This window comes from Pygocentrus nattereri, chromosome 13 (assembly GCF_015220715.1).
Source record: "Pygocentrus nattereri isolate fPygNat1 chromosome 13, fPygNat1.pri, whole genome shotgun sequence".
Taxonomy (NCBI): Eukaryota; Metazoa; Chordata; class Actinopteri; order Characiformes; family Serrasalmidae; genus Pygocentrus; species Pygocentrus nattereri.
In genome coordinates this window covers 15,472,272-15,485,983 of record NC_051223.1, presented here as the reverse complement: position 1 = coordinate 15,485,983, position 13,712 = coordinate 15,472,272, and the positions used below count along the sequence as shown (strand labels likewise).

The 13,712-nt window shown below is 38.1% G+C and overlaps 1 protein-coding gene across 1 annotated transcript; it reads left to right on the top strand.

The window, feature by feature from the left end:
• Window positions 1-2,156: 2,156 nt before the first annotated feature.
• On the top strand, window positions 2,157-3,354 carry ch25h (cholesterol 25-hydroxylase). Its single transcript, XM_017705465.2, has one exon. It carries the CDS (start codon window positions 2,286-2,288, stop codon window positions 3,039-3,041), a length of 756 nt encoding a protein of 251 aa, XP_017560954.1. The 5' UTR covers window positions 2,157-2,285; the 3' UTR covers window positions 3,042-3,354.
• Window positions 3,355-13,712: the final 10,358 nt, after the last annotated feature.

Here is a 13,712-nt window from a genome sequence, read left to right as displayed (position 1 = left end):
AAAACAAAAACTTTATTTGAAAAATACATTTTAAATCACCCATTTTACAATTATTCACACCTCTAGAAATTACCATGAACAGAATGAAACTGAAGCATGTTATATTTCCCTTTTTTAAGTCCTCTTTAGTTTTCAGGAACTCTTAAGCTTTAATCCTTGGTGCCATAGAGGCCAGATTTCCTTAGTAATTCAACAACATAAGGAAAATTAGACCTTAGACAAATTACATGAGGTAAAAGTGTTTTGACCTTCATATATTAGGCATTGGTGATCCAAAAATAGGTATGCAACTGAAAATGTACATTTATGGCATTTGGCTGTTGTTCTTATCCAGAGCGACTTACAATTTGATCATTTTACACAGGTAGGCGAAGGTTGTGTTAGGAGTCTTGCCCAAGGACTCTTATTGGTATAGTGTAGAGTGCTTGTCCAAGTAGGGGTTTGTACCCCAGTCTACAGCGTAGAAGGCAAAGGTGTTGCCCACTCCACTATACGAACCACAGAAATGTCTGTATACACTGTTAGACCAATAATCAAGAAGTAATTAAGATGTATTTAAGAATTAATTAAAGGTACTTCATCCCACTGTTATGTATTGTCGAGGACATGTGATGTTTTATGGCTTTCCTGAGAAGGCCATGGGAACCTTGTTAAGAAAGCATCATGGGCTCCATGAGATACCAAGAGGAGCAAAACTGGGTCTTGGTTGGATCTTTCAACAGCACGGTGATCCGAAACTTACAAGTGTGGAGTCTCAGATTCTTTGCTCTGTGTTTACTTATTTTAATTTTGACTGGGGAGTTCAAACTTCCATACAACTGTATATTTGTAAGGAAAGCAATTGACTTTTTCCATTTCAGTCTTTAATGTTTAGTTTCCTTTTTTTCTTTGTTAGTATGTGTCTCTGTTGGTGGCAGCTGGTTTGTGGTTATGAGCTACAAAGAGGGTGTTTTTTCCTGATACTTCTTGCCCTCCTAGGTTGGGTTGGTACTTGTAAATGTATTTGAAAGGACCGGCCGTTTTTGGTCCGTTCATGAAGAGGAACCAGAGAGTGGATCACCTGTCCTGTGGAAAGTCTCAGTCGCAGCAAGAGCGCTCGGTGCAGAAAGACAGAACCACTCTCGTAATCAATCAAAGAGTTTATTAAGTCTTCTGCACAAAGAAAGAAGGGCACTCCTTCTTTTATACAAACACGTCCTGCCCTGTTGCGTACAAGCAAACAGGGTGGACCCAAATAATTTGTCTAACAGTCATGAAATGCTAAGCTGACACTCACGGACCACCGGAACTGCCCAAAGGATGGGGGCTTCTGCTCTGTGTACGACAATCTTACCTACGAAAGAGAACAAATGGTTCTGGACAGAATGTTGTCCCGATAAGAGGAGCAAGTTGTTTGTGCAAAACTGCCATGGACAGTAGCTATGCTTGCTGCAAAGTCTGCTTAGAGCAGAGTTAGAGCAGAGTTAACCCTTTCAGTATTTAAGTTATTATATCACTAAAATAACAGCACATCTGCATAAGGATGGTTGTAGTCATCTTCATTACTTGTACTGTAGTAACTTCATTACTTTTTATTTGTAGACCGAGTGCTCTGAACAACTAAGACTAATAGCAGCTTTTTTTCCCACAAACTAAGCTTTTGATCAGACTGAACCAAAGCTGGCAGGTGGCAATGATGAGCTACTCTGAAAAAAGTGAAAAGAGCTTCTGCAGGTTGAGTCGAGTCAGAGATGTGTAGCTGAGGATCTCAGAGTGAGAGAAATTTCTAAATGTACATGATTACACAGTTATGTAAGATTTAATGGGACTTTACATGGTTAGTTAAGGTTAGTTGATGTTCTTACATCATTAATGATCCTATACACCATATTATAACGAGATTGCTGTTATAACATATTAACAAATGAAGGTTGATTGTTATTGGTGACTTTCGTGACTTACTGAAGTGTTTTCCCTTTTTTAGTGCCATTCGCAGGAATTCCCTGTGAGGAAACGTGATTCCATCTGGCCATAAAAAAATGTTAATCAGGATATGGCAAGGCTATGTTTTAACTTCCTATCTCAGTTTCTGTTCCACAGGAAAACTCTAACAGCCTCTGAAGGGTTTGAAGTAAAGAAAGGAAAGGGAAAAAAAGCTTTGCAACGCTGGAAATTCCCTCAGCAAAGTCCTTTTATGGGCTCTTGCCTACGACATAGTAGGCGTGGCTCACAGCAACTATAAAAAAGCTAGCGCTTCTAGAGCTCTCATTAAAGCAGCTGCTTCTTTAAAGCACACAACAAAGAAGATGTTCCAGCTACAGAACATCTGGGATTATGTCCGGCAGCATGAGACCTGGATGAAGTCTCCTTTCTTCCCTGCACTGTTTTCACTGACTGTTTACTTGAGCTTCTGTTTGCCTTTCGTGGTGCTGGACCTGCTGTCCTCCAGGGTGGCCCTGGTGAGGAGATACAAGATCCAGCAGAAAACCAAGGTGTCTTTAAGGATGATGTGGAACTGCCTGGCTCTTTCGCTGTACAACCATGCGGTCTACATCTTTCCACTCAGTGTGCTGCACTGGTACTGCAGACCTGTGGTTTACCCAGTGGAGGCACCTGGGATTCTGGAAGTCATCTGGGGACTGGCGTCCTGTCTGCTGCTCTTTGACTTCCAGTACTTCGTCTGGCACCTGCTGCACCACAAGGTGCCCTGGCTCTACCGCACCTTCCACAAGGTGCACCACAAGCACACATCCACTTTTGCGCTCACCACTGAGTATTCCGGGGCTTGGGAGACGCTGTCTCTGGGCCTTTTCGCAGCCGTTAACCCCATGTTGCTGGGCTGCCACCCTATGACTGAGATGTTCTTCCACATTCTGAACATGTGGCTGTCGGTGGAGGACCACTGTGGATATGATCTGCCCTGGGCAACCCACAGACTGGTGCCGTTTGGACTGTACGGAGGTGCCCCTCATCACGACCTTCATCACCAGAAGTTCAAAGCCAACTACGCTCCATACTTCACTCACTGGGACAAGCTGTTTGGCACCCTCCACGCTGAGTGAGAATCACAGCAAGACCAGCTGGACTGTATTACTCTTTTGCATCAAAAGAACAGACTTTTTTGATTCAAAGAATCCTGTTGTTCTTATTCCACAAACATGCAGCTCAATTCTGCTCAGTATTTTTCTTCTTAAAGCATTTTATGCACTCTGCTAAATGCACTCTACTATTTATTGAATTGATTGTGTTTTTGAATGTGCTAATATATTTATTTATGTATTAACTTTGGTTTATCTGTAGTATATGTTTGTTTTGCTGTGAAGAAATCATGAAGAAACTGTAATAAAACTGCAGAAAGCACCGATATATGAAGTACATATTTGTGTTTGTGTTTTGACTTACAAACTCAAGTTTATTCACACATTCATTTCACACTTTCAGGAAGGGACAATAAATTACACTGTAAAAGGTTTATCATTAAAATAACAGCAACTTACTGCCAACAATTAGCCAGCAAGGTGCTGTATTTCATACTGTACAGTTAAGTACTGAATTTTGAATATACAATGTAGTGAATTACAGTACACATTACAGTTATTCTGTCATGCGGTATAATAAATTATAATCTGCTTAATGGTCCTGTAAAACTAACAGCAATAAGCCTAGTGTATAATGAAATGGAGTAATTTTATTTTTACATATGTACTTGCTAATGTGAAGCAGAGAAAATACATATCAAGCAACTGCAAAAAATAACTCAATTTTGCAGTAAAAGTATTAATGGCTTAGTCTTTCAGTCATTACATTTTCAAAAATGATGCATTGCTGCATTTTTAATACAAAACAATTAAACCTGAAATGAAGTCTTTTAAACCCCTTAAAAATCCAGGCTTATTACATAGAGAGGCTTATTATTCATTAACTACAGGGACTTCAATGCAAACTGGTTGAGCTATTCTTAGGTTATAGAAGTGTGTAATAAAACGTTAGGTCCGCTAGTCGGCCCTGGTCAAGTAAGGCGTTAATTTTTTAAAATGAAATGTAGCTAGCAAGCTAAAAAAAAAATTTTATAAGAATGTTGGTATATAGTGATATGAGTATACATAAAGGGGAATTCCACTGATTTTTCACATATTTTGCATAGTTAAATAGTTAAGATGTGAACATTCAGAGTGGTTTATTGTGAAATGCTGCACTCCCGTGAAACTTACTTAATCTTTTTAAGTAGTCAAGGTTCTTTTTTCACAAATGGTCAGACAATAAATCTATGAGGAACAATGTATTTTGACAATAATGTGAATGAGAAAACACTCTAAGTATACAAAGTATAAATTTACAGGTGAGAAAGAACAGTAATACATTTCAGTACTTAATGGTGAAATATACACTCACTGGCCACTTTATTAGGCACATCTGTTCAGTTGCTTGTTAGCACAAATAGCTAATCAGCCAATCACGAGGCCGCAACTCAGTGCATTTAGGCATTTAGAGGTGGTCAAGACAACTTGCTGATGTGCAAACCGAGTATCAGAATGGGGAATAAAGGTGATTTCAGTGACTTTGAACGTGGCATGGTTGTTGATGCCAGACGGGCTGGTCTGAGTATTTCAGAAACTGCTGATCTAATGGGATTTTCCACACACAACCATCTTTAGGGTTTACAGAGAACGGTCAGAAAAAGAGGAAATACCCAGTGAGCGGCAGTTGTGCGGATGAAAATGCCTTGTTTATGTGAGGGGTCAGAGGAGAATGGGCAGACTGATTCGAGATGATAGAAAGGCAAAAGTAACTCAAATAACCAACCAAAATCTCTGAAGAATGTTTCCAACACCTTGTTGAAAGTGTGCCATGAAGAATTCAGGCAGTTCTGAAGGCAAAAGGGGGTCCAGCCTTTTACTAGCAATTATGTACCTAATAAAGTGTGTGGTGAGTGTATAATTTAAAGTTTTTAAAAAAAAAAAAAAAGATATGAAACACTATAGGGGTGATCTGTAAGTCAAATAATCATAGTCTGTTTGGCAGTGTGCTTTTAATCTTGATGTGTCATTTGGTTATGATAAAAGTGAATTTTAAGCAGTGTACATCAAAGCAATCATGAAAATTTGAAATCAACAGAAGTTCTGACCAACCAGATACATCACAGACAGTATTTCAGACTGCAGAATAGTAAACATTTGACTGAATATCTCTCTTTAATTATTTAGCACATCTATATGTTCTCAGTGAACACAATGAACATAACTTTTCAACTTTACTGAAGAGCTGAAATAAAATAATAATATTGCAACAGTCAAGTCCTTTGTGCAGGAAGCACAGTTGAGGCTGCTCCTTGAGGAGATGCATATCCAGTGTGTGGCCATTTGGAAAATGTATGCATACACAGTATTCAGCCATTTGTAAAATGTGTGCACACATGTCCTGTTGGGGCAGAGGTGTATTCATACCAATGATGGATATGAGTCACTTACAAACCTTTAAGGCAGAAAGATCAAGTGAAAAATCAGAATGGAGCAATAAAGCTTGTAATGTGAAGACAGCCTTGTCTGACTTTGGGAAGCAATGGCAACAGCACTGGAGATTACCTACAAAAAGTGGAAAAAATGGTCAGGCATTAATTCAAATTACATATAAAATTAGTTTTGGCAACACTGACTAGTAGCTATATACTTATTGAACTGTTTCTTGCCTTTAAAATGCCTTTTGTAATTCTATTTCAAATGTTTAAAAGGGCATCCAATTTTTTTGCCATCTCTAATATGAAATAATAAACTGATATAATCCCTAAAACTCTGCGATGTAAAAGGGAAATTCCAAAAAATGTCTGCATAATTCGCTGAAATGTAAAAAAATATATATTCCGAGTGGTTTGATTGACTTTACAGTTGTAAAATAATGTATCAGGCACAAGGCAGCATATTCACAACTGATACATGTGGGATTGTAACAGAACAGCAGTAAATTTACATGGGCAGCTAAAACCCCACAAAGTGTTGGCAAGACTGCTCGTGTTCTCTGTTATGTTTAATAAATTCTGCAATTATCTCCATGGAGTTACAACAAACTGTACAATGAAAACAATTAGGAACATAGCTGTTATCTAAGTTAGCTGCAGTAGCTAACGTACCTACAATCAAGAAGTGAATATGAAATGTAGCTAGCTAGCTTTAAAAAAGCTAGGTTTAATACGACTGTGAGGATATAGTGACATGAGAACACATGAAGGGGACTTCCACTGATCTTTCACATGTTTTGCATAATAAAATGGTTAAGATGTGAACAGTCATTCAGAGTGGTTGAGTATGAAATGCTGTACTCTGGTGAAACTTTCTGAGTCAGAATTGTTCACAGTGATGGTGATAGGAACCAGATGTCTTTGGAGTTTAATGCCTCTAAAAGCTCCCTCACAAAAACATTATTACACGAAATGGTCACAAGTAATTTGCCTAATGTCGGATAGGATACATTTGTCTAAAAAATATGTGTGTTGTGTTGTAGACGTCCTGAACCCAGGTTGAAATATCAAAATATGCAGATATTTAAGGAAATGGTATTCCCCTTGGAAGGGAAATGTATGACGAATATCAGGGTTGAAAATCATCTAGTTCTCCAGAAGCCAGTTTGAGTAGCAATAATTTATGGTAAAACAACGATCAAAGTCATTTCCTCCTCAAGAGGTTAATACTATCAAAAGGCCTGTGATTACAACCTCCACTTCTTCCTAACAGTCCTGCTGAGAAGCTCTGCATTCACTCGGTGTAACTAGCCCCTTCTTGCTGTGAGGTGAAAGTGCTACCCGTGGCGCCACCATGCTGCCCTTATATAAGCAATTATGAGAATAAGAATAGAAAATAACAATTACACGGATAATTTCTGCACATACCGAATACAGCACAAATGCTTATGTACATATTGTAATGCAAATTGGTATAAACTAATAATGCTATTATTCCATGTTCCATTTAAAGATATACATAGTATATTGTGCTTTTGCTTTAAACACTTGAAATAAATATCTCAAATACTGCAATAATACAACATTTACATCCAGTATTTCACAGCACCTTAAAAGCACCAAATCCTTGCCATGAAAAATAAATAAGCACTTGGCAATGTTTGCCATCCTGTCTCAGTTCCTGCCTCTCAGGAAAGCTCTTCCAGTAAAGGAGCTGTTTTCTCTCTCATGTTGTAAAATTGCTTAGAATGTAAAAAAAGGTGAATAAACATTGTGATGCTGGAAATTCTCATAGGAAGGTCTTTTATCTGTCTTTCTATGCACATCAAAGAAAGATCCAAGGTGTGGCTTACAGTCTCTATACAAATGCTAGAGCTTCAGATGTTCCCATTCAAAGAGCTGTTACAAGATCCACCAGTTTCACCCTACCACCATGCTGTCTACATCCTCCCATGCAATGCGCTGCACTGGTAATGCAGGCCAGTGGTTTACCCAGTGGAGGCACCTGGGATTCTGGAAGTCATCTGGGTACTGGCATCCTGTCTGCTGCTTTTTGACTTCCAGTATTTTGTCTGGCACCGGCCGCACCACAAGGTGCCCTGGCTGTTCTACACCTGCCCTGGGAACGCACAGACTGGTGCCATTTGGACTGTAAGGAGGTGCCCCTCATCACGACTTTCATCAAGTTTAAAGCCAACTATGCCCCATAGTTCACTCACTGGGACAAGCTGTGAGTGAGAATCGCAAGGCCAGCTGGACTGTACTACTCTTTTATATCTAAAGAACAGACTTTTTTGATTCAGAAAATCTTGATGTTCTCATTCCATGAGTACACAGTTAATTTCTGTTCAATACTTTTCTATTTAAAGCATTTTAAATGAGTTAAATGTACTCTACTATTTTTTAAAAGCTTTGTGTTAAAGATGTTCATATGGAAACTGCAATAAAACTGCAAAAAGCAGCAAAATAAACATTTGTGGTTGTGGTTTGACTTATAATCTTAAATTGACGAAACATTCATCTGACACTTTCAAAAACATGATAAACCACACTGTAAAAGGTTTATATTATAAAATATTTACTGTGACATCACCAGCTGACAGAAAAGAAAGAACAAATGTCTCACACTCAGGTCAGGAGGACAAAATGGACCAGTCTTTTATATCTTTCATAGCTATTATGAAAATTTAAATTATTATTACTGGACTCTATATATCTATATGTGGACAAACACATGATGGGACAACTACATGTGGGTAAACATTTGTGGGGTTTTTTGCCTTTCATGGTTCGTTAACTTACAAACAAAAAAGATATGATAAACTAGTTGTAGGTGGCATAGCCTAAATATTATATCACAATATAATTCCAATTTTGATGATTTCAGCATATATCACTGTATATATTTCTTCATTTCTTATTTCTCTTCACTTTTTAATAAGAACCATTTTTAATAACTAAAATCTAAAATATTTTTATTTTTACTGCTTAATAGTAAAAACTGAACTGAATAACACATAATTAAACTAGTGTCTGTATTGCTTTCTGTCACTAGCCACACAGGCCCCAGGCCTGGCAGAACAGTGATAAATGGTGTTTTATGTCTGTATCTCCTCAAGAATATAGCTGTTGTTTTATTCATCAGCTTTTTGTTCGAATTTTTCATTCCCTTAACTGGAACAGCAGTTACATTTTGACACCTGTACAGGAGGCGGAGTGGAAAACTCAAACAAGAAGCCAACCAGCATCCAGCACACTTGTGCCTCTGACTGTTAGACACTGATGGAATTTGGAAATAATCCATGGAAGTCATCCATGCCTTGATGAACAGACAAGGCCTCAAGGCTTCTCAGGTGCTGTGAGAGGAAGTGTGGCAATCACTCTGGTGTCTATGTTACACTAAGGCTGACCCCAAAAGACTGTCTAGTCATTCATACTTGCTTTCTTGAAAACAAAGTGGATTACTTCAGATGCAACAGACTAAACAGCAGGAGGACAATGAGGGTTTTTCATTTTCTGTGTTTTTATTTTCATTTTAAACACTCCTGATTTCAACTGTTCAGATAATGTGTAATGATTATAACAAAACTCATACCAAGAACTTGAATCATTATAACCTACCTCTTCAGCCGTCTTGGTCCAGTTATTTCTTTAGTCACTGCGTCGGATTACTGGCATCTAGTACTGATAACTGCCAGCTGGTATTTGATCAGAAATGAAGTCAAAGGGAGCCAAGAGACAAGTTGAACCCTGCCGATCCATTTCTAAGCTCTTAACTCATGCATGTTGATAAATGCATGCTGTTTTGATTTGACTGTTTAAAGCAATTACCTGTTCTTTGAGATCTTATATATGCATGATTAGGACAAAACCATTTTTTAAACATTTAGCCCATTCAAGTCCAATGAATTGTTTTGTCAAAAATAAACAATCTATTGTGACTATCAGATAAAATCTCACTTTTTATGTTGTGTGGTTTAATTGATTTGGGCATTTCTTCAGATTTGTGTTTAGGCAAGCACATAGAAGAAAGAAAGAACCAAATAATATTTAATGTTCAGGTTTGTACACCAAAGGTTTTAAAAGAATGGGTGCCACCTTGAATCAGTTAAGAGACCTGCATTGGAATTTAATTCAGTAACAGCAAAGTTTGCATGAGACTGCTTTAAAAGTGGTATTTGTACACTTAGGGGTTGATATGAGTACACTTAAAGGGGAATTCCACTGATTAAATGGTTAAGATGTGAACAGTGATTCAGAGTGATTTAGTGTCAAATGATCCACTCTAGTGAAACTTATTGACTAAGACTTGTTCACAGTGGTAATGATAGGAACTGGACGTCTGTGGAATTCAATGCTTTTAAAAGCTCCCTTACAGAAGTTATTACATGTCATGGTCATGAATACTCTGCCTAATAGTCAGAAATTTTGATCAAAAATTCATTTAAAAAATGATGGAGAGCTATGCACAGGACATTGTAAAGAAAAATAGCATGTTATCAACATTATGTGTTAAAGTTCAGAAGTACATATGTAGGTTCACTGACTGTTTGATATAGGAAATAAAAAATATGTGTTGTGTTGTAGACAACCTGATCCCTGGTTAAATATTGAAATATGCAGATATTTTAAAAATCAGTGGTACACCCCTTTGGAAGGGAAATGTGTGACAATATAAGGGTTAAAATTCAAAATTAAAGTTCTCCAGAAGCTGGGCTGAGCAGCAATAAATTATGTTAAAACAATGATCAAAGTCATGACTTCCTCAAGAGTACTATACTCATATTAAAGGCCTGTGATTACAATCTCCACTTCTTCTTAACTGTCCTGCTGAGAAGCTCTGCATTCACTCTCTGTGAGAACAAATAGCTTTTCTGCTTTCAAGTGAGTCACTATTTCAGTACCATTGTTTTAACCTTCCTGACATTGGCCACAAAATGAAACATAAAAAACTGTTTTCATGCACTGTAATGATACAGCATTTAAATCTGTTAGTTTGCACTACACAATCACATCATTCTGACTCTTTAAAACCACTAAGACATTTTATTTATTTCACATTTTATTCTTCCCAGTCATCATTAATGTAACACTATAAAGTTTAGTCAGTATAGGCAGCAGTGCACTCACTGCTTGGCCTTAAACTCTGCCTATGAGCATAGTCATTGGCTCATGAGCCACTGAATGCAGTCATTTTAGTAGCTCCGCATGAATTACAGTGTGCTTCATATATTTAAAAGAAGTACTGGTACACTGGCACTTGATTTCAGGCACAGACGCAGATTCCTTATTTGTGCTCAAACCTCCACTTATTTCCATGTAACACGTAAGTTAAATGAATCAGAAGCGGAGTAGCTCGCACAGCATTAAAGGGGGTCAAATCTGCACACCTTTTTACGCAATGTAAAGGCTAATGCATCTAAATGTTCTTATTTTACAGATATATAGTATAATCTCTTACATCATTTATTACACATTTGGCTAGCAAAACTAAAGCTGCCTTGGAAAAAGAAAGAGGTTTTGAGATATTGGATAGATGACCTACTGCAGGATATCTCCTGATGCATACACAGTTAAAAATTTTAATTACATTGTGCAGATCCAGTGTCAAGGCCTATACAAGGCCTGAGCTATTTCCTGATGTGGAAAACAAACCAGACAGATGTCTCAGTTCCCTCTTCAACATCCCTTACATGTTTAACCTATCTAAAAATGGAGTATTCCGTGTTATTTCTTTAATAGACTCTCTGGGGTTTTTCCCTTTCAATTGCAGCCTTGTGGAATTCCAGAAAACATAAATTATCTTGCTCGAAACAAACGAAAATAATACTGTTTGCAGCAAACATCACAGCTAAAAGGGAGCTATTCTCTCTGTGGGTCTTTTATCATGCACTTTGAGACATTGTAGAGTTCCAACAGGACATAGTGTTATTCTGTTCAACTATTGATTGTATGAAACAAATTTTTGTTTGAATATTTGTTTAAAATTCCTGTACATCACTTTACATTCAAATACTGCCACTGCCACAGCAAGATTTTATGCGGTTTCTTATGGGTATCTTTACTGGTGATTAAAAAATGTAACATCTTAAAGGGGAATCATGCTAATTTTCTAGCTTTCTATGTAATTTGATTTTTGTGATGTAAACAAAGTCCTTTGGAGTGGTTTCATGTAAATGGTGGACTTTGGAGAAATTTACCACCTCAGACATCTATACAACAATGGTGATAGCAACAAGACCACAAGGTTGTGTGACTCTCATTCCTTATCTTCAGTCTCTACAGCAATGACTGTATCTTTAAGGAACCAGCTGTGAAGATCCTTAAGTTTGCAGACGACCGTGCTGTGATTGGCCTCATTGCCAGCAGTGATGAGTCTGCCTATAGAAAGGATGTCAAGCAGCTGGGCTTTTGGTACTAAATATGCAAAAACCTGGAAATGGTGGTGGGCTTCAAGGGGTCAAAATGTACACAGTGCCAATATAGCTATGTTGTTTATTATCCAAAGCAACTGTCTTCTGACTTTTTATATGTAATGTTAGTATAATTCTAGCAAAACAGTGGCAATTTGGAAAAATAGGTTTGTGCCTCACAACACTCTACATATACCTCTCTGCCCTGAGCTAGTTTAAAAAAGCTTTTTTAAAAAAAAAAAAAAGCCTGAGGAAACGACCTCTGGTTCTGGTTTTTGTCACCAACACTACGAAGAACTCTAGAACACACCATCTCACATTAAGTCATATGAATGAAATTCTTAACATCTTAACAATCTATTTTTTATGTCAGAATAAATGAAAATAACAAACAAATGAATAAGAATAAATGAGAATCTATTTATTTTTGGGAAATATTGTGCTGCTTTTCACTGATCCTGGAATATGAGCATTTACAAGAAACACACATGGGTGGGGTGGCTGTGAAAGTCCATTTGGTTATTGGTCATCAGCCAGTACTTCCTGACCTTCCTGAGGTAGGCAATGGAACCTGCACTAGTCAGCGCACATTCTACCGACTCCTCCAACTACTACATGAGTAATACAGTATTCACGAGCACAGTAATAGAGTAATATTTATAATCTACTTTGTGCTGAATTGAGTCAGTAAAAATGTCCAGTGTCATTTGTTCAGACATTTCACCAGATTCTCCAGATGCCATCAGTGTTATTTGCTTTTCACTGGCCTGTGTGTATAAAAGAGTAGGGGGAAGGGTGTTTTCCTGCCTAAAACAATGGAGGAATTCCCAGCACTGCGTTAGTATTCCTGTGCCGTAAATCAATTATAAACTTTGTAAAGTGAATAATTTCTGTTTTATTTTTTCATGACACAGTGTAGTGGTCTTCCCTACACATCCAAATAATATCAAAGAGCTCGTGCTGAGACCTCATGCACAGACTTAGGTGTAAAAACCTAGAGATCCACATCTCTGATAATCTAAGAGATTCTTCAAACATACACAAAACATTCACTCGTCTGCCTTTACACGCATATGGACTTGAGTGACATCCCATTCCCATAGGGTTTAATATGATGTCGGCTCACCCTTTGCAGCTATAACTGCTTCAAGTCTTCTGGTAAGGCTTTCCACAAGGCTTAGGAGTGTGCTTATGGGAATTTTTGACCATTCTTCCAGAAGCGCATTTATGAGGTCAGACATTGATGTTGGTTGAGAAGGCCTGGCTCACAGTCTCCGCTCTAATTCACCCCAAACGTGTTCTATCAGGTTGAGGTCAGGACTCTGTGCAGGCCAGTCAAGTTCTTCCACACCAAACTTGCTCATCCATGTCTTTATGCACCTTGTTTTGTGTCCTGTTGTGCAGTCATGTTGGAACAGGAAGGGCCCGTCCTCAATCTGTTCCCACAAAGTTGGGAGCATGAAATTGTCCAAAATCTCTTGGTCTGCTGAAGCATTAACAGTTCCTTTCACTGGAACTAAAGTTGGCGACCTCTGCACACTGTGCGCCTCAGCATCTGCTGACCCCGCTCTGTTATTTTAAATGAACTACCACTTTGTGGCTGAGTTACTGTCGTTCCCAATCGCTTCCACTTTGTTATAATAGCACTGACAGTTGACTGTGGAATATTTAGTAGTGAGGAAATTTCACGAATGGACTTGGTGCACAGGTGGCATCCTATCACAGTACCACGCTGGAATTCACTGAGCTCCTGAAAGCGACCCATTCTTTCACTAATGTTTATAGAAGCAGTCTGCAGGCCTAGGTGCTTGGTTTTTATACATTCGTGGCCATGGAAGTGATTGGAACACCTGAATTCAATGATTTGG

Excerpts from the sequence above, each read along its gene's own strand:
- ch25h (XM_017705465.2), top strand. The coding sequence starts at position 2,286 with ATGTTCCAGCTACAGAACATCTGGGATTATGTCCGGCAGCATGAGACC.